Source organism: Blastomyces dermatitidis (assembly GCF_000003525.1).
Source record: "Blastomyces dermatitidis ER-3 genomic scaffold supercont1.2, whole genome shotgun sequence".
Classification (NCBI taxonomy): domain Eukaryota; kingdom Fungi; phylum Ascomycota; class Eurotiomycetes; order Onygenales; family Ajellomycetaceae; genus Blastomyces; species Blastomyces dermatitidis.
Genome location: NW_025544775.1, coordinates 5,377,485 through 5,403,848, shown reverse-complemented (window position 1 = coordinate 5,403,848; position 26,364 = coordinate 5,377,485). Strand labels below are relative to the sequence as shown.

The 26,364-nt window shown below is 48.3% G+C and overlaps 9 protein-coding genes across 10 annotated transcripts; 3 read left to right on the top strand and 6 right to left on the bottom strand.

Annotated features, from left to right (window-relative positions):
* Positions 1–18: 18 nt before the first annotated feature.
* On the top strand, positions 19–3,430 carry BDCG_01988 (protein kinase activator). The gene is made up of 4 exons (XM_045417539.1): positions 19–243; positions 476–792; positions 866–980; positions 1,054–3,430. Exons 1-4 carry the CDS (start codon positions 221–223, stop codon positions 1,619–1,621), a joined length of 1,023 nt encoding a protein of 340 aa, XP_045274322.1. The 5' UTR covers positions 19–220; the 3' UTR covers positions 1,622–3,430.
* Positions 1,675–6,214, bottom strand: BDCG_01987 (uncharacterized protein). Its single transcript, XM_045417538.1, has 2 exons — positions 5,038–6,214; positions 1,675–4,977 (listed from the first exon to the last, which is right to left on the bottom strand). Exon 2 carries the CDS (start codon positions 3,335–3,337, stop codon positions 2,741–2,743), a length of 597 nt encoding a protein of 198 aa, XP_045274321.1. The 5' UTR covers positions 3,338–4,977; positions 5,038–6,214; the 3' UTR covers positions 1,675–2,740.
* BDCG_01986 (rhomboid family protein) lies at positions 3,432–6,766 on the top strand. The gene is made up of 5 exons (XM_045417537.1): positions 3,432–4,778; positions 4,868–4,971; positions 5,041–5,374; positions 5,514–5,688; positions 5,761–6,766. Exons 1-5 carry the CDS (start codon positions 3,917–3,919, stop codon positions 6,035–6,037), a joined length of 1,752 nt encoding a protein of 583 aa, XP_045274320.1. The 5' UTR covers positions 3,432–3,916; the 3' UTR covers positions 6,038–6,766.
* A 423-nt stretch (positions 6,767–7,189) lies between these two features.
* On the bottom strand, positions 7,190–10,350 carry BDCG_01985 (uncharacterized protein; the record flags this gene model as incomplete). The annotated part of the gene is made up of 3 exons (XM_045417536.1): positions 9,799–10,350; positions 7,550–9,682; positions 7,190–7,401 (listed from the first exon to the last, which is right to left on the bottom strand). The coding sequence occupies exons 1-3, from the start codon at positions 9,854–9,856 to the stop codon at positions 7,190–7,192; spliced, it is 2,403 nt and encodes an 800-aa protein (XP_045274319.1). The 5' UTR covers positions 9,857–10,350.
* Positions 10,351–11,369: 1,019 nt separating this feature from the next.
* BDCG_01984 (stearoyl-CoA desaturase (delta-9 desaturase)) lies at positions 11,370–12,669 on the bottom strand (the record flags this gene model as incomplete). The annotated part of the gene is made up of 4 exons (XM_045417535.1): positions 11,370–11,909; positions 11,957–12,019; positions 12,054–12,351; positions 12,611–12,669. The coding sequence occupies 4 exons, from the start codon at positions 12,667–12,669 to the stop codon at positions 11,370–11,372; spliced, it is 960 nt and encodes a 319-aa protein (XP_045274318.1).
* Positions 12,670–13,340: 671 nt separating this feature from the next.
* On the bottom strand, positions 13,341–17,464 carry BDCG_01983 (uncharacterized protein; the record flags this gene model as incomplete). Its single annotated transcript, XM_045417534.1, has 4 exons — positions 13,341–15,130; positions 15,207–15,320; positions 15,396–17,004; positions 17,162–17,464. The coding sequence occupies 4 exons, from the start codon at positions 17,462–17,464 to the stop codon at positions 13,341–13,343; spliced, it is 3,816 nt and encodes a 1,271-aa protein (XP_045274317.1).
* Positions 17,465–17,688: 224 nt separating this feature from the next.
* On the bottom strand, positions 17,689–19,805 carry BDCG_01982 (uncharacterized protein). The gene is made up of 3 exons (XM_045417533.1): positions 19,594–19,805; positions 18,731–19,289; positions 17,689–18,675 (listed from the first exon to the last, which is right to left on the bottom strand). The coding sequence occupies exons 1-2, from the start codon at positions 19,773–19,775 to the stop codon at positions 19,019–19,021; spliced, it is 453 nt and encodes a 150-aa protein (XP_045274316.1). The 5' UTR covers positions 19,776–19,805; the 3' UTR covers positions 17,689–18,675; positions 18,731–19,018.
* Positions 19,412–24,479, top strand: BDCG_01981 (hydrolase). The gene is made up of 2 exons (XM_045417532.1): positions 19,412–22,120; positions 22,210–24,479. The coding sequence occupies exons 1-2, from the start codon at positions 20,275–20,277 to the stop codon at positions 23,124–23,126; spliced, it is 2,763 nt and encodes a 920-aa protein (XP_045274315.1). The 5' UTR covers positions 19,412–20,274; the 3' UTR covers positions 23,127–24,479.
* Positions 24,039–26,204, bottom strand: BDCG_01980. Of its 2 annotated transcripts, XM_045417530.1 has the most exons (5): positions 25,690–26,204; positions 25,120–25,618; positions 25,030–25,056; positions 24,924–24,971; positions 24,039–24,806 (listed from the first exon to the last, which is right to left on the bottom strand). In XM_045417530.1, exons 1-5 carry the CDS (start codon positions 25,931–25,933, stop codon positions 24,713–24,715), a joined length of 912 nt encoding a protein of 303 aa, XP_045279865.1. In that variant the 5' UTR covers positions 25,934–26,204; the 3' UTR covers positions 24,039–24,712. The 2 variants fall into 2 exon arrangements, with proteins under 2 accessions (XP_045279865.1, XP_045279866.1); XM_045417531.1 differs by having other exon boundaries at positions 24,924–25,048; positions 25,690–26,200.
* Positions 26,205–26,364: the final 160 nt, after the last annotated feature.

Below are 26,364 nucleotides of genomic sequence, written 5' to 3'. Positions count from 1 at the left end.
TCGCGATGACATAAGCGGTTTGGATGTTCCAGCTGTCTCTCCAACCAAAAGTTGCAGCCAAACAATCCGCTGTATCCAACTCTCCAGCAACGGCTTTTTGTCCCCCTCTTTGAGTGTGCATCGGCTGTGTTAGCCATCTGTCATTGCTAACCTGGGATGCTCTGACTGCCATTTGTTTGTGTCGTGACTAGAGTTTCCCTGGCTGCGTGTGATCTGAATCATGGCGACGTTCTTCCAGAGTGTGTAGGTATCCCGCCTCTTTCTCTTCCCCCGCCAGCCAGGCCTCAGGGATGCTGCAGCGCTGTCTTTGTCTTGTTACTGCCCACAGTTCTGGTTCTTTGTTGCTACTTTACATCCCTCCTCCATACCACCTCGTGCTGCCAAACTCTACTACGATGCTTGTCTCTGGCCCCCTGAATTTGAAACCTATTTATTTAAAGCCTCACCTGCTGACTTGACCACTGTGCGACAATAGCCGCCAGGGGTTTGGCCGGGGGTCGAACAAAAACAACAACAACAATAACAACAATAACAACAATAACAACAATAACCCCCCGAGGCTGAATAACGGTGCTCAGAATCAACCGCCAGCAGGGTATTCTCATTCGTCCGGTCTCATGAATTCTCCCTCAATTTCTTCCACTTTCAGCGTCGACAGCGTTACGAACGACAATGATTCGACCAAGTACTTCTTCCAGGAGAAGTATGCTATGCTTAACGTCAAAGGCAATTTTCTGACTCTCTGCGCTTGTCCCAAGAACGTCGAGCTTGGCGAATGGTTGGCACATCAGAGTATGTCGGGCCTTTGGGGTTATTTTTGGTGTCGTTCCCTGAAACACCTGCTAATTGAAACTCAATATTCTAGTTGTGGAGCAAAATCGTCTTCTCCATGGCATGCTTCAAGTTATTCAGGAAATAAATGGCCTAACCGGCCTCCCTATATGCAATGAAAACACTTGTCCTACCATGTCTGCAGGCCGGTAAGCTGAATTAGCCTTCCCCGCAATCTACTACTACCCCGATTATACTGACTTGACCTCTTTTCTTTGTTAGCCTGACCTACACCTGGCTGGTCGATGGCAGAGCGGCTAGGATATCTGCCCCCAAATTCATCAACAGAGTTGAAAAATGGATCGTCAGTAAAATCCATGACCCAGTGATGTTTCCCACAGAGAGCACTCCTGTAGGAACAACACCAATTGTGTCATCGAGTGATCCGAGCGGCACAAGTTCTACCCCACCTACCAACCCATCTACCCAAGATTGGATTGGCAAGAGCAGTGGATTCCCCCAAACCTTCTACAAAGATTGCCAGGGAATCATGAAGCAAATGTTCCGTTGTTATGCGCATTTGTACCATGGTCATTGGGAAAATCCCTTCTTCCACATCAACAAGCATGAAGTTCTTAATATGTGCTTCGTGCATTTCGTGACTGTCGCGAAGTACTACAAACTTGTTGCAGACAAGGAAATGGAGCCCATGCAACCTTTGATCGACATCTACATCAAGCAAGAGAAGATCCCTCCAGAAGCACTCGCTGGCCATTGGGCTCAACAGACGTCGTTGTCGACGCCTACACCTGCTGGCCCTCCTGCTCCTACCACTGCACCTTCCAATTAGAGACCTAACTATGGATTGCAATGTGGGGATGGAGACGCATATCATAAAGTCAAGGGCGTTAATCATATTTGTCACTCAGGGGAGAGAAGGCCAAACTGGGCATATCCCGTTTCATTATTCTTATCGGCGATTTTTTTTAAAGCTATTGAAGCCCTCGACCCAGATATCTTATGTTTATTGGGCCTTGTTTCTTTTCGTTTGTTATTTCATTTTGTTCTTCGGGAATGGGCATATGTCTGCATGGATTTTCTTTTTTACACTTTGATTCCCATTTTTCCGTTTCTCCCTCCATTTTAAAGTCTCATTTTGAAACTGCCCTGCTCGCTTTTTCTTCGCATAAATATTGATTTTGCATGTCTCCAGCAACCAGCCAATCAATTTCTCAGGTAGCTAGCGGGCAATTTAAAATTAAACAATTGTTTTCGAGGGAGCTGCGCTTCGGCGAGGACGGCAATCACTGACTTAGTTACATTCAACCAAAATCCTGCAATAAACCCTGCAACGGTTGTTTTCTTTTTAATGTCTCAAGGCTTCTCAATGTATTAAGTTTAAGCTTTCTACAAGCCTTTTTAAGTCACTGCGGCTTCCGGCTCATTTCGTTGTCCCGACGGAAACATTACGCAGTCCGGCCGTTTCTTTAAGTATAAATAAATAGGTGGCATGGGTAGATCCTGTTCTTCACTTTCTGCTAGCCCCGGATACATTTCCTCGCCCTACCAGGCTATTATAACTTTCCGATAAACCAAACCCTAAAGCACACTTCCTTGCGAAAGCGAAGCGACATCACACAACTCCCCTGACCCTCCAACCCAACTCTTCGTTCAACCTTCCTGGCACCCCGTTCTCAAATAGGGCTGATGGCTGAAGGCATGTTTCAGACGCCTCATAAGGCCAGGCAGCCACAGAGCCAGGGTCCGTATTTCCTCGGCAGGATAGTTGACAAATAAATAGGGGGCCAAAAGCGACACATCGGGAATCGACGGCGAATAATAGAATATCAAACCCCGTAACATGTCTCGGCCATGTTATCGATATTGACCCTAAAAACAAGGGAAAGGCGAAGTGGGCCGAGACATCCAATCGACAGCAATATAACGATGAAATGATGAGCAACGTAGCTCATAAATACACACCAGCCTCACTTCCCTGCATCTCATCATCACCACCAGAACCATTCCGCCCCGCGCTAGCAGCGCTATTATTTTGATTACTGAGGGGCTGAGCATGTTGCCCCGTCGTTGTTTGGGCATCTCCATTTAGGATATTGTTACCGGCATTTATCCCACTCCCCGTTTCCGTTTCCGTTTCCGTTCCCGTTCCCGTTCCCGTAGGCCCGCTGTCAGCAACCCCAACGCCCACGCCCACATCCCCTTCAGCCCCACCATTCATATCCCCGTCCCCGTCTATGTCTATGTCCATCTCCATCTCCTCACTCCATCTCTTCCCCCTACGCTCCACTTCAACCTTCAAAAGATCAATTCTCTCCTGCATACGAACAATAACCACCTCATTCTCCTTAATGGCATCTTCGCAGTCCTTATCGTGGCCGTCCGGTGACTCTTCCGCTATGTACCGGGCCAACTCATCGTTTGAGCGCTGGAGGTGGGCGATGGAGTTGCGAAGCTCGGAGCCTTTGGCGTAGAGGGAAGAGAGGGGAAGGGATTTTAGCGCTTCGGCGAAGGCTTGTGGGGTTATCGGGGTGGAGGCGGCGGACATTGTTTTAGAAATTGATTTTGTTTTGTCCTGTGGTGATGGTCGGGGTCGTAACTATAGGAATAGAATGAAGACGCTTGGATTTGAGGTGGGGTGACAACTCAAGTAGGCTTAATGGGCCCAACAGCCTTAAGGGTGAAGCAAAACTGTGTTTTCAAGATAAAGAAGAGAGGTGTGAGGTTGTTGATATTTGGAAGTAAGCTATGTAGAAGGCGGGATGACATAAGACGTTTTTGAGGCTCAACACCAGTGCAAGTTGTGAAAATTGTGTAAGAAGCTCCACCTCAGGTTCTAATACAATGTAATTAGCCATGAGATCCAATTAATAGCTTAGTTATGCATAAATGAGCATAACAATGTCGGCGTAGCTATGATATTTTGCCCTTTTGGTGCTATAATTGAACATCATATCAAAGGCAAACCTGGCGCTAATCGCGCTTAATAAGCGGCACATAGGCGCCGGCGGAGCCGCATTTCCGCGCTAAAGTTCTCCCGCCAAAAAATTCAGACTCCTACAATTACAACTCACGATATTGAAAGCCGTTTCTGTAGCCAGATGAGATCTCTCTTGAGCTGTGGGAGATGAACAATGTTTTCTCGGTGGCATGGCGAAGACCGTGCATGGGCATTCGCTCCTCGCCATCTCCCCAAGCAGCTCCCCTCGCCCTTCTCCAGATGATATGGCCTGACGGCTGGAATTTTGCAACCCGCTCTATGAGTAGCCTGCAGAATATTTCCAATCCCTTCCAGAATATACTATCTCCAACTAAACCTACAGGCATATTCCAATCGTGTCATTCCCGTCGAATCTCCTTTCCGTCCCGCACATTCTCCTCTTCCGCTACCTTCGCCGCCAGAGCACCCCGATCTCCTCCGCCCCTCAAGAGACGCGAAGATGGCGCTCGGTTCAGAGCCCGCGATCTCTCTGCTCTGGAGCTCTCCCAAATATTTGGTTCAGAGTCGCAGATCTCAGTACCGCTGGGCAACAGAATGCTACGAATACTCCAAGCACGTCGTATCTCCGGTACCATCGATGTCGATCTCCCCGCTGATATAAAGAATGTTGTGGCGGAGGATACGATAATAGCAGGACTAGAATGGCTGCGGAAAAGATACCCCGTGGACGAAGATGCTGCGATTCTAAAGCGTATTGAACGAGAAGAAATTGCAGAGGAGCAGAAGCTGATCAAGCGTGGTCAAGCGCTTGGCCTGTATAAACCGCAGAGTGGGAAGTTCGATAAACCCATAGAGAAGGAAGGGGATGTTTATGGCAAAAGTATCCTGCAGGAAACGAGGGAGGCGAACGAGCGAAAGAATAAGTTGGAGGATGAACGGCGGAGACGCGAGTGGCTGGAAGGCGAGGCGAAGGATCGGGAAAAGTTGAAGCGGAGCATTCAGAAAAATATGGAGTTGCGGAAGTTCGAGGAAGCCGCGGTTATGGAAGGTATTTCTATATTCTGCACATTCCACATTTAATTTTTATCTGCCGTGATGGTTTTGCTGGGCTTTTTCTAACCGGTACCCCCCTTCTAGCTAAACCTCGTGCGGATCCGGATGTCCGTCCTGCGTTGGCTTGGGTGCAGAAACATCATCTTCGGGCAACAGCAAAGGATTTGGATACCTCAAAACTCTCGAAGGTATGTCTCAAGCCGCAATCAGAACCTTACTAGAGAAGAATGGAATTAAAGGAACTAAAAACCAACCAGGCCAGCCGAATCCTCCCCTCTCTCTGTATAACACTCCTTACCATAGGCCTCTGCTGTGTCCTCGCCGAAAATTATGAGCCAGCACCTCGTCAGGAGCGCCTGATGCCCAATACACCCCCCGCCGCAGCAACCGTGATCGGTCTCATTGGGGCAAACGTCCTCATCTTTGCCATGTGGCGAGCCGTCCCGCCCGCCTGGAGAATGTTGAATCGATATTTCATCAGCGTGCCGTTGTATCCGTACTCAATTAGCATTGTCGGCAGCATATTCAGCCACCAACAATTCCGACATCTAGGTGCCAATATGTTGATTTTGTGGTTCATCGGGACAAGACGTAAGTGACGTTTTACCTTTATTGCCAATGATTCTCTATTATTCATATCCTATTACCTCCCACCTTTCCTTTAATTCAACTCCCAAAGTCTAGTAAATTTTAAAAGGAAACGCTGGCTCTAACAAACCTTCAAAAATAGTCCACGAAGAACTCGGCCGCGCCGACTTCCTCTCCCTCTATTTCTCTGCCGGCGTCATCGCCTCCCTAACCTCCCTAACCGCCCACGTCCTCCAAAATAAACTAACCGTAACCTCCCTCGGCGCCTCAGGCGCCATTGCCGGCCTCGTCGCCGCCTGGTGCATGATACATGCAAAGTTCGTCCTCCCCTCTCTCCATTCCCTTTACAATTTGATCTACCGCTAACATTAACCCCTCCCATAAAACAGCGACAAACTAACCATTGCCCTCCTCCCGCAATCCTGGCAAGAGACCTTCTCCGCCAAGGGCTCGACATTCCTGAGTGTCATCGTGTTTATCGAAATTGCGTCATTGGTGGTGTTGCCGTTTCGGCTGCGGATGCCCGTGATGGATCATTGGAGTCATTTGGGTGGCTATGCAGCTGGCACGGTGGCCGGGTGGTGGTGGAAGGGGAAAAAGGAGCAGGAGAAGAGACGGAAGAAGGAAAAGGAAGGGTTGTGGGGATGGTTTAGTGGTGGGAAGTAGCTTTGGTTTTGGTTGGGGGAAAAGGGTGGGGTAAGGAGGGCTGGCTGGTGGCGGTGTTGATTGAGGGAAGTTAACTAGTACGGTTCTCTTTTAGATTTTGGAACGGGGTGTTTTATTTTTGTTGCATCTTCCTTTTATGTATGAGTAATTAGAAGAATTCCTTGTTGGCTGGATATTCAGGCATGTACTTTTATATAATTTTTGCTTGTGAACTCCATTTTTCAGAAAGCTTTGAGAAATATACAACTTTTTACAATGCCATAAGTGTATCAAAACGTCCCATTCCCAGTAGTCAAAGAATAGAAATTCCCAGTAAACAGAAGTAAAAAAAAAAAAAGGAAAAAAATATTAGAGTAAGCCAATATCTGACTGAGATTTGCAGTTGAAGAAAAGCAATCCAAAACCAAAATCACTTTTCTGCCGCCGGTCCCAGGGGTCATTTCCCTCCTGCTTTCTCTCCTGCATTTTAGGTACCCCTTAAACTCGATCCTAGGACATAAGGGAGCAGATGAGAAATAAAATGCGGAAATGGAAGGGGAAAAGGATCAAATGCATGTAGGATAGGAAGACAGATATAAAAATAAATATGCGACGAAGGGTACGAACTCAATAAACATAAAATATTAAAAATAAAATATGAATAGAGTAGGTAAATATGATATTAAATGTGAGAAGCCATTCGAAATCCCCCCCCAAAAATCCGTCATAGATAGATCGTCATTCCATCCATTCATTTGGGCCGGATATCATCAAATGGGGAAATGGGTATTATTATAAGCAAAATGAGAAAAAAATGTAGGAAATCAAGAAGGATATAGGTACTCTCCCGCCAAAAGAAGAGATGAGAGAGAGATCAAAATCAAAGATATCCATCCATCCATTCAATATTAGATAGCGGGGAATTAAAAGAAAAGCAGATGGATAGATAGATGGATAGGTTCAATATCCCACCTCCATGAAAAAAAAAAAAAAAAAAAGAAAATCCAAACCGAAGAAAGCCTTCCTTACCTACCTACCCAAAAACCAACCGGTATAAAATTTTCTTTTGCCCTTTCTGGCCCCCTTTTTTTCCCTATTCATATCATTACATACGCCCTACTATTCAAAATCTCATATTTTTGCTATTTCCATCTCTTATCTGTCTGTGGTTAGCTACCTTGCTCCCTCCACTATGGCAGTAGCGGGACGAGGTAGAGGGGCCACATTATCTGACTCTGGAGCAGAGGTCGCGGCCATGTTGGTGGTAGGCGGTGCAGATGTATTGCTGTGGGAGGAATGTAGATGGCGGTGAATTCGATGGAAGCGTCGGGAACGAGTCGTCTCCTGGCTTACCCGATCGTTCCGCGGGATAGCTAGTGGAGGTACTGTTTTATAGGAATGCAATGAGTATCAGTCAAATAAAAGAAGCGTAAAGTAAGATGAATGGAAAGGAAAGAAAAGGAAGGAAATCCACATAAATCCAGTCCCAAATGACAAAGAAAGAAAAGAAAAGAAAAGAAAAGAAAAACTCACTGCTAAACCCATACCCCTCCGTCGTCCCATTCCGATCCGATCCATCGATTTCAACCCGTATGGCAACATCGAGCCCGCCAATCATGCCGCTGACATTACTAACTCCATCAGCCGCCCGATGTGTCGTTCCCGCATTCTCCTCGCCAGCATGCAACGGTTGATGCCCATCCTTCGGTATCACCACGGGCGTCGTCTGAGCTACATCGGCGGAGCCATTCACCGCCCCATCCATCGACACCTCCATGATACACGCAAAGTTCCGCGACGGCATCGTCACTTTATTGAACGCGGCGCCCTTCTCCTTGCCGCCGGGCTGCTTATCGAAAACTTTCATCAGTGTCTCGTCTGTGTCATGGTCGAGGTGGTGGATCTTGTTGCGGCGCGCGAGCAGGTTGGCGACGGCTTTCGGGGGTGGTTTGTTGGTGATGGCGCTGCTGATAACGTTGGCCATGTAGCGGAAGTCGAGCTCGGCGGGGACGTTGAGGCGTGGTTTTGAGTAGAAGCGGCCCAAAGCGGCGAGGTGCACGTCGCCGCCGAGAATGGTGACGCGGACGGAGTACTTTCGCGATAACTGCTGTAGGCGCTGGATCATCTCGCGGCGCTCGCGTTTGTGTTGGCGCGCGGTATAGTGGTCGTCCAAGTCGTCGAGGAGGTCCACTTGGCCGTCGAATTTGTTGAAGAAGTCCCCGCCGACGCCGAAGCGTTTGTTCAACAGGCGGATTGGCGCGATCAGGGGGGACTTGATGATGTTTTCCAGCCAGGCGAGGCGGGGGTAGGCGATTGGGACGCCTAGGAGAAGGATCAAATGCTTGATGTCGCCGTTGGCTTGGGCTAGCTCCTGGTCTAGTCGGTTAAATACCATTTCATAGGTTTCCGGGTAGTTGATTTGGTGCCGGGTACGCTCTGTGCGGGCATCCAGTCCGACAAAAGTCATGCGCCGTCCCAGACGCATGTATAGATTTCTGCTGCGCTCTTCCACGTAAGGTCCGTGGGTTTTGCCGGTGATGAAACTCGAGTCTTCCTCCTGTTCGTTATATACATATGTGTGCTCTAGCTGCCTAGGGTCAGCGCCCGAGGTACCGTTGACTGCGGACATAGTTGCGGGCGCATCGGTGGTATATGTAGACATGGGCGGGGCCACATGGTGCTGGAAGAGCAGGTAATACTTGAAAGCAACACCTCCAATACCGCGGAAGACGGCGCATTTCATGAAATGATCGGTATATGAGCCGAATCCATCAATGATATCATGATCATCCCAAATATTGATTTGGGCGATTTGTGAGTTTGCGGTCGCGAACGGCTCCATCCCGTACCATTTGATATAGTTTTCGTAGTAGAAACGATCGCATTCGTCTCTCATCTTGTTGGTAAACGGATGCGCTCTTCTTTTATGCGGATTCGAAATATCGGTCCACGGTTTCAATGGACCGTCAACCCTTACGCTATCGTTATAGATTTGATCGCCGCCCCCGATCATGACATGAAAAGGCCGCTTCTCATGGATGCGAAGCACCTCGTTCCACAAAGTGGGACCCTGCCAGTAATCAAGATCTGTACCAATGGAGAAACCATTGCATGAATAGAACATAATGCGCATCGAGTCGTTTGCAGCGGGGACAACGAAATTCCAGCGACCCAGCGCCTCCTTATTATTAAAATAGCGGAATCGTGGAAACGAATATTCCCAGCGCGTCTCCTTGGCTCGTAGCGGCACCGTAATCGGAAACCGCCAGAAAGCCTTGATCGGGTCCGCGAACAGCTTGAGCCCCTCCACGGTTGTTACCTGGCTATCATTTTGTGACATATCGCCGTTGACGAGGTTGGAGCGCCCTGCGCCAGTGCCGGTAGGAAAGGGAGGGGTTGCGCCCAACGAGCGCAATTCCAGAACTGGCTGCCTCTGGCCTGGCTTTGTGACAAGCAACACGCTGCCCTGCCATGTGGGGAACTCTTGGTTCGCATCCCGGAGGCCCTTGTAGTTCAGGAAGGGACCGCAGACGACTTCGAGATGATCGCTGAGACTGATGAGGCCTGGGCCGTTCCCATAGCCGTTCGAGGTGTCGCGCACATGTTCATAGCCTTCAGGGACGGCTGGACAGGTTTCATTGAGGACAACCTCGGCGGTTGCGGCAGCTGAAGGAAGACGACTTCTCAGTCAATTTCAATGCTCGGAGATAAGGCATCCGCAAGGCACGGCGCATGTATCGGATGGGGGGCTGGTAAAAGGACAATGGTGGGATATTGCTTACCATCTATCGGCTGGCCATCGTGTCTCTGGGTTATGGCTGGCGGGAGCGAATTTTCCATGCTACCATGAACAACTTGTTGCTGAATTTTCAGAGCTGCGCTGTGGCGATTCCCGAAGCGCCCTGAGGCGGCTGTATGTTACTATTATAATGATTAGACAGAAAGCCTGGGAGCCAAAATAATGGCGCGCAGTGAGTTATGGTCGATGCAGTAATAGTAATAGATACTATAATAATGATAAATACATGAATATATATAAACATATATATATATATATATATAGGAAGGAAAATGAAGAAGAAAAGGACAAGCACCAGGAGATCCAAACAGAACAGAGCTTGGAGGCGACTCAGCTCTGTAGTTATTTCATCTTGGCCGAGGAGGGGGACCCGGGACCGGCGTTGGTTTAATAGTTAGGGCTCGCTTCTGATTAAGGTACAAACCCCATACCGACGGGTCCAATCCAGGGAACCTCTATTCCTCCCCCACCACTAAGAAGCCTCTAAGCCCCTAAGCTCTTGGCTGTTCCAGTTAAAGAGAGCCCTGCAGCTTGGTTATGATTTAGCCTCCCGCTACTCCACGATCATGTACCCACACTTGGGCCCATGGGATCGATCAGATAGGATAGGGTCTTGCGATGTGTTGCACAAATAATATTCATGATGATTTCCCAATGAATACAGATCGATCTGCCAGCACAGGAAGGGATTTATCGTGCAAAGAAAAGAACAGGCAGTGACAGGTACAAAAAATAAATTCGTTACTCTACGCAGATGCATAGTAATTCATTGATTGTCCCACCCGCCTTGGAAATTGTATGTACATGTACATGTACATTACATTACATGCATGTATGAGCATGTGTAAATCCTGCTTTTCTTAGCCCCTGATCAGCCATGTTAGTTACAGAGCTTTTTACAGGGATAGTTATGTCATTGTTGTGGTAGTACAGTACACACAGGGGGAAGCTCTTGAAATGGATGAAAAGCTTGATATCCTGTTCAGTACAGGGTAATATGCTCCGTACCCCTGTTTATGAACAAGTAGAAAATAGCCCTGATTGTTAGACATTTTCATCTCATGTCAGCTATTTCTACAGTAATAGTTGGCAATTCAAGAAAACGCCAGTTATCCCTCTCACAACTTCTCACAAAGAAAATATAAGAAAATACAAAAGAATTTATGGTCAGCCTGCATGTCAGTAACTTACACCAATTATCTCCATATTATTCATCTTGAAATGGCTAACCAATGTATGTATAAATGCATTACATGCAGAGTAACTGGCTCTGTGGCGTGGGATTGGAGCTGAAATTCCAGAGAAAGCTACAGGGGCATCAACACACAGGGGAAGATGGACTGTGAAGGGCCCCGGAATCGCCACGCCCCCCGGAGAAAAAGAAAAAAAAGATCATTCCAATAATAAGGCATTATGTAGAGAAATAAATTAAAAAAAGAATCTTATTCGTCTAAATTGCGCTCCCCTTCTTGTTTGCGCGCTTCCAGATCTCTACCTCTGCCCCTCCGGGTATCACACCTACTCGCATCGTTAGACAGTAAGTTATGCGCTGCGTTACTCAGTAGAATGATTGTATACGCCTCCATTAAAAATAGCCGTGGCATGCTTGCCGATCCCCGACTGGATCATCGCCTTGCCGCCGGGATGCTCCTTAATGAACCCAGTCACATCATGAACAACCCCAGCAATGGCAACGAGGCCACGCTTCTTGGCCCGATCGACATACTCCTCCCACTCCATGACCGGCAGCTCCTCGAGAGACCGCCCCCAGTCCAACTGGATCCGTCTCCTATCTACTTGCTTCTGCAGCTGTTGCAGCTGTTGCAGGCGCCCCCTTTCAATCTCATTGGCACGGAATTGTTTCAGATGATGGGCGAGACCGACTTGTTTCCAGAGCCAGATTGTCCATTTGGTAGGATAATACTGGTACCATTCGATCGCGTTGCGGTAGTCGGAAGGGAACTCATGGTGGAAGTTATGATAGCCCTCGCCCAGCGTGACGAGGGCTGTAACAACATGATCGCGCGGTGAATTGCGGTCATCAAACGGCTGCTCGCCCAGCAAGTGGGCCAGCGAGTTCACGCAGAATGTAGCCTGCTGAATGAAAAATATGCGCAGGATTCCTGAATAGATGAACCCACCTCACCAGTCTCCCCAGCCAAGTCCGGCAACGAGCATTGGGATAGACAATCCCATCGTGACCACTGTTAACAGATAGTGGCGATGCTGCCACATCACTACTGGATCTTGCTTCAGGTCAGAGACGTCTGTCCGCCCAGTGAGTTTTGGATTCTGCTTCATGATCATCCATCGAAAGTGAGAATACACGAAGCCCTTGCGCACCGAATATGGGTCCTTTTTCAGTGTCCGTATAGCGATGATGAGCTCGGTGGCCCCGAGCCCAGAGGATCGAGCCTTGGACGGAACCCCCACCAGCGGCTGCCAGCCAGATCCGGAGCGGGAGTGTGGCGGAGTAACAGCGGTGGGCCCAGAGGCGATGGGCGATGGTATCCTATTGCGGTGCTGCAAGTAACCCCTGATCATGAAAGAAAAAAAAAAAAAAAAAAAAAAAAAAAAAAAAGAGAGGCAAGGAAACTAAAGAAAGTGGATTTTGGCTTGAGCGAAAAGGCAGAAAAAAAACTACGGACTAGCAGTGATTCCTAGGCTAGTGAAGAGGTAGTATATAACAGCCCATATGATTGTCTTCAACTGCATCAACTGCAGGGGTACCCAGAACGCTTGGATGCAGCCATACACAGGAACCTTGAGGATAAGACAGTGTTCAGCCAGCTGACATGTTATACCAGTTTCGCACGGTATCAGGGGTATATTTGTTGCGCGTCGGCGACGGCATGAGGGGTTTCAGGGGGTTTTGGCTTTCCGTCTAGCGGGTTGTGTTGGGTGATGATAAGGACGAGGGACAACGAAATGGAATTCATGACAGAAGGAGGAAAGGAGAGATAGGTTGGAACGTGACATGACAATATTAATAGATATCCCCCTTGTTAGGGGGGTGCAGGTAAACGTTGAGTATTTAGGCGTCGGGATTCAACCCCCCACCAGCTGCTTAGTTGGTTGTGGGGGGGGTAGAATTGCTTGCCATTGGGATGATGAGCAAGACAAGGGTGTGTGTTCGGGATGTATCAACGCCGAAGAGCACCACATCTCAAATGCATCCCTTGGAGGTATGAAAGCCAAGAATCCAAGTATCTCTCTCAAGTTAGTTGGTTGACCGGGTCAAGATGACACTGAGAGGAAAAAACTTTTGTGGAGAAAATGGTCGTAATTAATCATAGCATAGGGAGAAAATTGAGGTTTGCATAATGGAAAATATTTCCTGCAAACCCCCCCCCCCCGCCCCCGCGGACATTAACTAGTGGATAACACAAAAAATGGTATCGAAATAGATTTCCAACAGAAGGGAGCCACGCATCCCTCGTACATATGCTTTGCTCTATTTGCTCCTCCTCAGATCCTTGAGTCAAAAATAGTCACGGCTCCAACAACTCACGCACATCCCCTTTCTCACCCTTCCGCATCAACCCATACCAAAATTCCCTTCTTATCTCCCCTCATCCCCTCCGTAGGCAACACCCTCAACGTCTTATTAAAATACGAATCCACCACCACCAGTTGCGGCTGTATCCACGTGCCAGTCACATTTGCTAGCAAGTTATATCGCACCGTATGTCTGCTTAGCGGTACCAGCTGCACTGTGGTGGACTTGGGTCCGTGGAACGCAAACTGGTCGCTGGCTTCCATTGTCAGGTTGAAGGTGAGGAAGTGCATGGACGGGTTTTCGAGGGTGTAGTCGAGGTGTAGGAAGCCGGGGAAGGTTGGGGAGGGTGTTGCGCTAGCGAGGACACGCGGTTCGCCGAGAGGGAGGAGGAAGCGGGGGATCGGAAGTGTTGATGTTGTTGATGAGGATTGCGGACCACCGTCGTCATCGTCGGGTCGGCGCCATCGTATATCCAGTGAAAGGTTTAGCGTCGACGCTTGCCGGTCATCAAGCGCATGACGTTGGATTTCAATGGCGAATTCGGATTCTCGAAGCTCTTCAGGTCCAATTGTAGGAGTTTCAGGGCTTTTGAGAGTTTCCGGGCCGATTTTACAAACATTGCCAGCCGTGATCCCAAGTAGTGTCACGTTGACTTCTTCGATGATAAGTGGTTCTAAAGCAAATGACACCATTTTCGAGTTTAGGCACCACAGTTGCTGAAGGCCATTGAGTTTCTGTTCCTTCGCTTCGCTATCTTCCGATGGTGAATCATCACAATGGAAGAAATCTGGCCACGGTGCCGGATGGATGCGAGGTAAGAATTCATAATTTGCCTCGAATGGTCTGATGAAGGATAAGTCCAAGGACACGGTTTTGAATATTTGAGTTTCAATATCGGAAACCAAGTGGTAGAAGGCGGATATTTCAACCTCATAATCTAGCGGTTGGGTTGTATTTGTGAACAACACTGAAAGGGTGCGACTGGCTCCACGCCCCAATGTCCCAACTGTACATTGTTTTGACAGGGCCGAGGAGTCACCCTCAATAGGGGTACTGGGGGTGCTCGAGCCTGCATCCTCAGATGCTTCTGAGTCAGCAGCCGTCTCATTAATCCATGAAAACGTCGCCGAGGTTCCAGTATGCCCAAACAGTTTCATCTCAACATCAATCTCAGCTGCCTCGTCTTCGTCATTATCAATATGGACGTCAAACACGACCTTCTCATCCGTGTAATAGTGATTCCGTAAATTGGGCGTCGTGATGCGGACTTTCGGAGGTTTCGGCAAGATCTGTGCCACTGAAGTATCCCTATCCTTTCCTGTCCTTCGGGAAATGGGCCCTTGCTTCCCCATTCTCCACCAGACTGACTCCTCTCGGTTCTGTTCACTAATAATGCAGGCCAGATCGAAATTTTCTTCCTCGATTCGTAATGTAATTGACGCCACTCGTGCCTCGCCTGGTTCTCGTGGCACCGACACAAGGTTGAACGCCCGTGTCTGCTTCGGGTTAAATGAGAGGTTGGTGAACCCGGCCATCAAGGACAACCCAGCAGTTGGTGATCGCACGGAAGAAGCGTCCACCTTTGCAGAATCTTGTAACGGAACGGATATAATCTCACAACTGGTAGAAGAGCTCGACGTGGCGTCCTCGCTCGGTAGAAGCTTGATAGGCCGAATGCTGCCTTCAAAAACAACTTTTACCTCCGTCAAGCGAATTGGCGACGATCCAGCCTGCGCACACGACCTGATAACAAGCTGGGATTGTAGAGGCTCTCCCACATTGCCTTCTGATTTCGCGAAGACAAAAGAGGCCGCAACTATGAGCAGAAATTCAACAAATGATTAGCTCAGTATTCTGATTCCAAAACAACGCTAGGGCATGGGGGAGCGTACGACATGAAACCGAATCTTCCCCTTTAAGAATCACAACCGGTTTCGGTTTCACTGGTGGCAACTTTTCGATACTTTTATGGATATCGTAACACCACCCTTGCCGCACGGCGAAAGCTAAAATCAGAAAGTAAAGTAAAATTAGCAAACTTGGAAAACCGATCCAAATTGAGTGAGGAAGGAGGATCTTACTATGGTTCATTAGCTCCCAATCTGCTCTCAAAACGGTTTCTCTATCTTCGGCCTGAAAAGCACATTCCCGCAATGTCCAGGCAAAATCTTCCATTAGCTTCCACCAGCCATTCCGCCGCCATGATAGCTGCGGCCATAGAGGTCGTAGGATAGCCAATGCATCCTTCCATTGTCCAATTCTCATATGCTCCTTCGCCATCTTTAGCTTTAGCTGTTCTACCATGCGGTTTTGTTGCCTTTTGGAGAACTCCTCTATTGATGATTCAAGAAAACTGATAATTAACTTAGAATGAGTGAGCCCTGGATGGTCAGACATGGGGTATTCATTGTAAGGTTCAGGAGAAAGATAGGTGTCGTAGACGGTAGTTCGACTCAGTGATGACGAGCTAGTAGGTTGGGTGGAAGCCACCCGGTCTTCATCCGGAATATTCTCTGCAAGCTGTCTCCTACGCTCGGTGTGTTGGGCAGCGCAGCGCAGCCAGTAGCCCTCATGGTGGAGGTACTCCCATGGACGTATTCTCCCACCAATGGGAACTGCTTTCTCGGGCATGGCGTATATTGTTTTGTGGAGATCAGGTACCGACCCCAGAAGATCGGGAACTATTAGTGATGATATTTCCGCCTGATGCATAATTTGTGCCATCACCAGAGACCATCTGGCTTCCCATGCCTCCCACCCGTAATTATTCGTCCCTTTACCTCGACGATCTACAATGTCTTTGACGCGATTCTTGTGGTTTATCCATATGTGGACTGCGGATGAAGTCTGTTCAGTCCATAACAAACAACGAATGATCCGAATAGCGAGAATGTCCGCAAGCATTCTGGCATCGTTAAACCTAGGGCTCCATCCAGCAATCATCTCGAACACTTCTTCGCCAAAGAGCCCCTCATAAGCAGCCTCGTAACTTCGACACGCAGCGTCCATTTCTTGACGAAATTCAGCAAAGGCGCCCAGTTTAAAGTCATACCGAACATTCCAGCCCTGGAGCGGCAGAGTTTGTGAGGTCCCGCTGGTAGGTGGTGCAGTTGGTGGAGGGATGGTGCCTCGGTTTTTCTTCCGCCTAGCATGTTTCGAGAGATCCCTATAGTACTCAACACTTGGGCTTTGCAGATTGACGAAGAGAGATTTGATAAATTCACTAATATCTAACTGCGATGGCTCGGGTTGGAGAACGAAAATACTTTTCGGATCCAGGTTTGTCGCCACCCTGATGCTAGCGATCCGATCATTTGCGTCTTCTGGTAACGGTCCATCTTCACAAAGCAAAGCAACAATGAATCGTGTCTTGTATCCGGATGCCGCCCATTGCTTCCGTAAACTATTAATTTCTATCTTCAACTGATTATCACCAAGGGAGGCCATGTTGGAATCGGTCGTGAATGGGAAGAAGTTGACAAAGGCTGCGGGGACCAATGCCTGGTGCTTCATGACCCACAGCGGTGTCATGATTCCGTCAGGAAATGTTGGGGAACTTGGTGTCAGAGGAGATATCGGTGAGTGAAGCATGGCGGGAGAAGCTGTATGATTACTTGGCCTGCCGGAAACGTTGCTCGGTGGGGGCGATTTGGGAATAGCGGGACCTTTACGGGGAGGGAGAGTATAAGTCTATATCATGTAGTCAGTATGCCGCAAGGTCTTCATAATTGGATTTCATGCAAGGTAAGCCAGATGCATCAAAGTCCACCAGAATGAAGTGTAGCACATGCTTGCACATTGGCATAGGCGGGACAACATATAAATCGCCCAAGGAGCGCTGACCTACCCGCCCAACCCTCTTAATTTTATACCCAACAGCCCCCGCCCTTGCTCCATCATTTTTAGAATTCCATGGTCTGCGCGTCGCATCCTGGCTAAGGAGAGCATTCAACACCCTCTCCGCCGTGGAATCGGTCAGGAGGGGAAAATCAGAAAATATCTGGACGCCGCCTTCCCCCAGATGAGGGTACTCAGCACCATCGACTGGGATAATCTTTTCCTGAGCATCAGGCTCAGGGTCAGATCCAACACCAGACAGGAGGATGAGTGGGAGGTTGTGGTCAACGTAGTCTGGCGGGTAAGCGTCCATTGCTCCAAGGCGTGTGTGGGAGCGGTTTATGGCGCAGGATGGGTGATAGCCAATGAATGCATTTCCGAGACCATCGACGTTCCTAACTCAGAACAGATAGGCACTTTGTCAGAAGTATTTTGTAGTAGGGCCGAGCTGTGCTCCTGCGGCGGTGTAGATGCGGAAATGTTGAGGATCGGGTCCGTTTGGGAGAGCTGTGACGTGGAATTAAATATGCAAGCTGTGATGGACGTTGGGGATCGCAGTCTTAAACGCACGCACTAGTCCATTTCTTCCACACCAATGTCACTGTTATATCATCTGGGAAATACATTAAAGAACTTATGATTGTGCTATAGAGTAGAGTACATGTCTACATTCTTCTACATTATGATGTGCTCAAGCATTCTCTACATGCGCTGGAGTCAATTATGCCATCACCAAAGTAAATCATACAAGCCATATTTTTTAAGGCACTGATAATGGAAAGGACCTCAAAGCGCATTTAGTTACACGAGAAAAAAAAAAGGGAAAAGCGGATGTGTATTTCTATCACGTCTACACGATTTGCCTTTGCTGTTTCTATACCGTACACGCGCACGTACAAGACCAGCAGCCGCCCCATTCAAATCGCACTCAACTCCAGTCACCAATCAGAACTGGGATCCTTCTTTATAGTGAGCAAAAAGTGATTGATACCTGTATTCCCGACTGCCCTCGTAAGCCGAAAGTAGCTGGGGTGGTCTGACAATGGTCTCCAGCGGGAATCCGCACGACCCACTAGGGTAACCTTGGGGGCTTCGCGGGGTCCGTGTACTAAATAAGATTCCGAGACAGATATTGACATCATTAATAAATACGTAAGTAAGCCTGGTAAATGAAGGGTCATGCATTCTGGAGTCAGGAACGGGGAGTCATTGTGAGATACAAGAATCCAATAATGTGCGGACAAACTGGTCCGTTTGAGGAGGTTGTACACGGGATGCAATATTCGAGTTTCACGCGGGCGTCGGAAGCCACAGGGAAACCCGATATAGATATTCGGCTTTCATTATTTGCGAAGATTAAAGCCAAATTTGACAATTTCAAGGGGGCCATGTTTGAGATGGCACAGGAGTTTTGGGTAACTATAGCTGATTTTGGCTGTATATACTCAGTATGAAACCCTCAATGTGACAAAACCCGTCGCCTCGATGATATCCTCGATTTGTCCATTTCTCGGACGGGCCTCTCTAGATGGCGTCAGTGGTCAGGGGTGTGTTAAAATAAATCAAGCATGCAACTTACAAAATCTCATTCATGTATCCTAACTACATACGCTGTCGGAGATCCTATTGTATATAAGGCCGGGTCGTTCTTGTCAGTACATAATCCCATGTCTAGTTGTACTTCCATGGTGGTAACCCAAACGGCCAAACGGGAGTAAATAGAATAGTTAAAGGAAACCAATGGACCAGGCCGAAAATCCAAGATCCAAGGTTTCTTGTTATAGTTGGGTCATTGTGTCAATATAAATAGACAACGGCGCAGACCCATCGAATACAGCAAATAAATGCATTACACGCAGGCGCGCAATTATCGATACCTAGCAGAATAAATGAAAATGCGAATTGGCGTATTAAAAGAGAAAAAAAGCGTGGTAATCGGGAGGAGGGCGAAACCTGTACAGTTCTTCGCCATAAGTATTCGACGGAGTAGATGATGAAATACGGAGTACAGAATGTCAAGATTGCATGCAATATGGGGTTTTTTCTGCCCAGAGACATACTGGCTGGTTGGCTGTAGATAATATCTCACATATGAGGAGATGACTCCTTTCCACACTGAGACTTGGGATTTATACGGGCTATAGAGGCATTCTGAGCATGGAGAGTTAGTTGAGGAATGTAGGGAGACGCGTTTATGTCAGCAGACGACGTGTTGTTTACACAAGCTGGGACACATTGTTCGATATAATAAAATAGTTATTACTACTCCATACAACCCCGGCGCATTGCTTCCCAGCTCTCTGGACTCCGGATTCTGTAGGCTGAGATATTCAAATCTAGCTGGTGGCGTAAATAGGTTTGTCCGTCCCTCCTATCAGTGGTCGTATTTATTGCCCTCGTCGCCTGCTCCTCCATCTCGGCTCAATCTCGCTTTGTCCAAACATAATCGCGCCGTCTGGGCAGTCGTTGCTTTTTGCTAGCCTACGACCCCCACTACCAGTCATCTTGCTCGAGATCAGTCTGTTGAGAATATCCTGATGCTGGGGTTGCATCTCCCTGAGCCAGTCCTGGCACAGATAGAGTCCCTGCATATCTCGATTTCTTGATTGGGCCTGCAGACTCATTCTTTGCTGACCCCGGGCCAGGAAAGGAAAACGACTGGCAACAAGGAAGCGCAGGAAAAAGAAACGAAAAGGGAGCTAAATAAACCAGCACGGGATCAGCATTTGTTTTTTTTTTTCGCCTCGGATTTTTTTTAGAACCCCAGTTCGAGTTCTCCTTATCGTCGTGAGATCATACCACGTCCTCCTCCTGCATAACTACTGCGACCAATCGCCCATGCAACGACTGCTACGAATTGCTAAAATTTTGATTGTTCTTAATTGTCTACATTGATAATAACTTGGGATTCTTTGAGCCGCCTCCATTAATCCGTCAGTACCTACAAGGACGAAAAATAGGGGGGGAATAACCCGTCAATACGGAACTAGAGCATGTTAGCGTCTGCTGAAGAAAGTGATCGCATCCAAATTCTCCTGAGCCCTGCGATTTCGTGACTGCGCTTCACAGACGCATGCCCTGTAACCTACTGTCGTTCGCAGCATTTATGCAAATCCTGCAGCCATGAAAGACACAATGGGCTCTCAGCATCGAGCAGACTCCCAGGCAGACCTTGCCCACCGCCGAAAAAGTCTGCCCGCTCGGTCTGCCAATGCCTCTGCCCACAAGCACATCCCACCAGCCTCTCCTGAAGTGATCTCGTCCCTGATCTCGTCCCTCTCCGCCATTTCAACGCCAGCCCAGTCTCACTTCGATAATTTTCCCGAAATCGGCCCTCGCACCGCTCCCTCGTCCCCTGGTTTCCGGCAGACGGAGTTTCCCCGCGATGGCTGGGATGCAAATGTGCCTACCACCCCAGGTTTTGGAATGGATTATGGCGCCTACAACAAGCCTGTAGTCGACGAGGAGGAAAATTCGTTTTTACACCCAGACGATGCGGCGATCTCCCCCGTCGTACGAATGGCAAAGGCTCCCGCATCCCCCCGTTCACCGCGGTCTCCTTGCTCCCCACGCAGTCCTCCTGGCGATACCTCACTGATGCGATCAGGCTCTAGAGCCTCGATGGCTTCCTCAATTACCGGCCCAGAGGATGGGTTAGGTTTTGGCGTGCCCAGTTTGGAACCAGGCCCTCGAATGTCTACCGCAAGTATCGCCTCTTCCAGCAGTGGCGGTCGAAGAAGTTTGAAGCATCAGCTTAATATCCTGAAGAGGGCCTCGAGGGAGTTTCCCAAGGATAAGGACAGTGATCGATTTCATAAGGGTGGAGATGGGAGATTGAACAGCTCGCGTAGCCGGCTAAGCTTGCGTTCTACCCCTTCAATGGCTGATTTGGCGGAAGAAGTGAGTCTGAACAACGGTGTTTTCCAGTTGCTCGAGAAACAATTAAATGAGGACAATCGTCGCGAGTCTGCTCCAACCCTTGGTACACAGAGGTCAATTCCTGACACAGGCAATGGTAGTCCTGGTGGAATTGGAAGCGGCAGAGTCATTCCCACTCGCGAATCCTCTTTGCGCCACAGCTACCATGGGAATTCAAATAAAAAACGTCGCTCAGGTCGCCATAGCGTGTATTCGAATCGGGATTTTACTATTGATCGTGATATCGCGGAGGTAAATGCGGAAGACGATCAAGTTTCGAAACGGATACAAGAGCTCAAGGAGCAGCAGAAGAAGATTAAGGACGAATTGCAGACGGACGGAACGCCAGAAGGCAATCCGCAGTCCCGGACACCCAGGCCGAGCCCCAAACAGCCAGCAACTCAGCAGACGACGGTAACAAAAGAAACAGTTTTGGTCCGACAATCTGTTCATACAGTGTCCGACCAGCCACTAAAAGAAGTTGATGAGACGCAACATGAAAGTGCACCCTCACCCGCTATTCTCACACGGAAATCACACGTAACCCAAAAACGCAACAGCGGACCTCTCTCCTTGAAAACTACGAATATCCAGCCTGCATCAGGGAAGCAATCATTCGAAAAGCCCGATCGCAATGAATCAGGCGTGCTACGGCGAAAGTCGACGCAGAACAGTAATTCAGAATCAAACCACCGACGGACATTGTCAGGCGCAGTATCGCCCGGTCCTCGTTTGTCTCTAGGGCAGGAAGACCGGCCGTCCAGTTCGGATTCCATTGACGATGCTGTTCACGACTATCTATCATCTCGGAGACTGACTCAGAAGGTCAGACATCCACATACGGGACGAGTAATTGCGTTCTCAGAAGTTGGTGACCCGAAAGGCCATGTGGTATTCTGCTGCGTGGGCATGGGTTTAACGAGATATTTAACTGCCTTTTACGACGAGCTGGCTCGGACGCTGAAACTAAGGTTAATCACGCCAGATCGACCTGGTGTTGGGGAGAGTGAGCCCTGTGTTGATGGATCGGGGACGCCACTTAGCTGGCCAGGTATGATTGACTCATTCCATTTTCCTCCAACATTTCTTTGCACACTCTCTATGTTTACGGAGAAAGTGCTTGTGCTAAATTATTGATAGATGACGTCGCCATTATTTGCAATTTCCTTAAAATCACAAAATTCTCTATGATGGCCCATTCCGCTGGGGCGATATATGCTCTTGCGACCGCGTTGCGAATGCCGCAACATATCCGAGGACGGCTACATCTACTTGCTCCATGGATACCTCCATCTCAGATGACCAGCATGGGTTCTCACAAAGAACCCCTTCCAGCCAGCGCCGTTCCATACTCCCAGAGAATCCTTCGTGCCTTACCCACCCCCTTCCTCAAAGTCGCCAATTCCAGTTTCATGACAACAACCAGCGCGAGCATCACCAGCAGCCTGCCCAAAAACTCAAGGCGGACCAAACGCCGCAGCACAACCATAGCCGGCACCAGCGATGCCGGCTTCAATAATTTCATTTCACAACAACGCCGGAGTTCCGTATCCATGCCTCGCGGCCCAACCAAACGTGATTCCCAAGAAGTTGTCTCCCGCGTGACCGCGAACCCATCAGATCCTAAGGCAGAGTCCGCCATCATCGCCGCAGCGGCCGCCATCGACAAGGAGCGCCAGTCAGATTACGACAACCGCCTCACCCACGCCATCTGGGAACTAGCCACCACCAACGCGAACCCAGCCGTCGATCTGCTCGTCTGCCTCGAACGGCGCCAGACAATAGGATTCCGCTACGTCGACATCAACCGCGCCGTAGTTATTCACCACGGTACAAGGGACACGCGGGTCCCCGTTGACAACGTGCGGTGGCTGGGCAAGACGATGCGGCGGTGTGAGGTGCGGGTGCTCGAAGGAGAGGGCCATGGGCTTATGGCTTCCGCGCTTGTTATGGGGAATGTGATGATGGAGGTTGCGAAGGAGTGGGAGGATTGGACGACTGTTGTCCAGGGGAGGAGGGAGGGGGGTCGACGGGGAACAGTGACTAACAGACACTGAAAAAAGAAACAAATTTATTACTATTTTCTTTGAGTGCTTGCTTCGCTTTTTTTATGCAAACACTTTCCCTCCTATCACCGCCGCCGCCGCCACCGACTTACCTTTCTATGCCTCTATCTAATTTACTTTACTTTGCTCCAAAGGCATTTGATCTGACCAATCCCCGATATTTTGACATTTTGATCCCCTCGTAATCTCTTTTCTTGCCGCCGGCTACCCAATCTCCACCCACGATTTGCCGTGTTCCCCGCCTTTCCAAGAGAAGGGGGTAACGTGGGAAAAAGGGCAATAAGGGAAAGAAACTAATGAAGTGTGAATTTTTTGCCTGAAACTTGTTCTGGATTTTTTGTTTTCTAACACCCTCTCATCTCGTAATATTTATATCTTCCACCCCTCTCCCCCAAACGTATACTCAATTTCCATCCCTTTTTGCGTTATACCTCAATTTTTTAATATCTAAATTTTCTTTAAAAAGATCCCCATTTCTTACACCTTCTAAAGACCTGTCTATCTTATATTTTTTTTTTTTTATGTGCCATACCCCTCCGACTAATATCGATCTACCCCCTACCTAGCCTTTTCGCGATTACGTTGAACGCTCTCCTCACATTTTCGATTGATAATCCGTCTCTAGTTCTCCCTTTCATGTCTTTCTCCTGTTTCCTTTTTCCTTTTTCCGATTATTTTTCTGGCATCTTCTTTCAATTTCGTATCTCATCATGTCTCTCCACGCATTATTCCTGATGTCGTGTTATCTTTTTTTTTTTTTTTTTATGTTTTCTATCTCTATTTCCTTTGTCTCTCTCTCTCTCTTTTTTATTTTTATTTTCGTTAATACCCCCTTTTACATTTTGCCTTTGTTTTAAAATCTTCGTGGCATTTTTCATTTCTCCTCAGACTAGCTACCCCCCATTTTTTCTGTATTTTTTCTGTATTTTTTCTTTTTTTTCTTTTTTTTTCTTTTTTTTTCGGCTTTTCTTGTGAATTATTGTATTAGTTTTTATTGCTCTTGTAAAAGAAAAAGAAAAAAAGGAGGAAAGGAAAGAAAGGGGAAAGAAGGCTGGTCCTGGCTGGAGATAAAAAGGAGAGAAAAAGGTCCCTTAATTTATTATATTCCTCTTATGGCACCATTATTTTTTTTATATGTACATACATACATCATGGCACTTGGCGACACAAATAAATGTAGACATCCATCTCACGACAACGCCATGTACGTGACTGACCCCTCACGTCTCCCCCCTCTTGTACATGTACCAACCTCAGAAACCGTTCAACAAACAAACCTCTTTCTTCCCCGCGCTCTTCAATATGTCGCGTTATAGTTCGTTGATACCAAAAGTTACTTACTCCCTATCGATATTGTCCGCATCCGTGGAAAAAAAAATACTCCTCCTCCTTTCTTCTCAAGACGCTCGAATCGAATGCGCACCCACTAAAACACATAATACTCTGGCCGTTCCAGGTCGTTGCGGGTTGAAGACATCGTAAACCAAGGCTTTCTGGATCCCCCTTGATCCACAGGACCGACTTTATTACAATACCGAAAAGCGTGTGCTGTTGTGGTGTTCTTTAAAATGGTATTTCTAAGCCTTTGGGGTTCTTAGCTGTGTGCTCATGCGCGGAAACAAAATGCCTGCAGGGAAGCAGGAGAGCAAGCCGGCGGCAATTAGGATCATCCTATCGCAATGCGCAATGATGACGATTTTTAGTTGGCTTCCAATTTCCGATTTGGACACACAAACGCGGCCCTTCATGATACGAAAAATAAGGAGGGAGGGCGAAGGGGGAACATACACTGATTCCATAGCAATGAATGAGGGTTCGTCTCGCATAATGGGATTTCTGGAGCTCTGTTAGCACCAGCACAGACATTTCTATGCCACTTTTTGTGAGTACTCACCCCCAACCTCCAGCCATCTCTGCAATACTGTTCACAGTCAGTGTCTCTGTCGCACTCGAGAAAATGGAAACACAGCATTAATCTACTCACCGGTATACGCATCTGGAGTAGATGGTTAGATAGGCCATGGACACAGCACCAGCAAAAATGTGGAACTTCCTATCCCTCCATGCCGCTCGTTCCTCATCGGTGGCCAGCAATTTGCGATGATAACGGGATACGCGCCAATAGTAGTCCAGGGCGGCCGTTCCAAAAAGCGAGAGTACGGCAACCTGAAGACCGATGCCTGCCATGATTATGCGATTTCCGTTATCCAGGAGGCCCTTATCTTTCTTCTGGTCGCCACTTGCGGCCACGCCGCCGCCAATCCCTTGCAGGACAAGGCAGAGAATATCACATGGGATAAAGATCCATGTGTACAGATAAGGCGGTATGCGGGATATCTCACGGCCCACGGCCAGAGCGACGTGTTTTAGGGTCAGGTAGATAGCAGCACAGAGGAACGTTGGCCCAAGGATGATGGTGATGATTTGTAGGGTGAACCCTGTCCCCCACGGATTTTGGTATATCAAAACCCTGCCTGCATACCCTAGAGAGCAAAAGTGGATGTTAGAGACAACAGGCCCATACCATACTGTACATGCGCAAAATTAAACATACCGACGGATTCTAACGCGCATGCTCCCGTAACAGCAAAGGTGAATGTCCATGTCTTCTTCCACACTCCTACCACGAGGGCGACAAAGAAGAAAACCCCGAAACAAGCACAGAAAAAGCTGTTTGCGCCTAAGTTTGGGAAGTACCCTAGTGTGGTGAACTCAACAGGGCATTGCGGAGTTATCTCTGTACAGAGAGCCCTGGCTCTCGCCGCCATTTCATCACTAAATTGGACAGCCATGAGCATTTGATTCTAGAACTGAATGTGTACATGTACATGACAGCTAAAAGCCACCAGCCGAGCGGTGCTCGTAGTGGGCTCTCTACACATTTATATATGAGACGAAATGATGGTCGGTCACATATCCGGATCCGCCTGGCATAACTGACTAGTTGGTCTGCTATGCAACATCACTTCGAAGCGAGGGAATAGACGACATTGGAAAACGCAGTGCAATGCGGCATAGAGTCTGAAGCCTAGGGCTCTTGGGCTCATGATTATTATTAATGACCCTCCAGACGTCGTGGACGACTGTTTGACTCTAAACGCGCCCGCACGGCGATTGGCTAGATCGCACTACATCCCAGAAGGAGCTTAGATGCCAAGCTGAAGAGTCAAAATCTCCACAAGTCCATTGGTGAGCATGGCATGGCCCGTTATCGGTGTGGGGGAGCCAT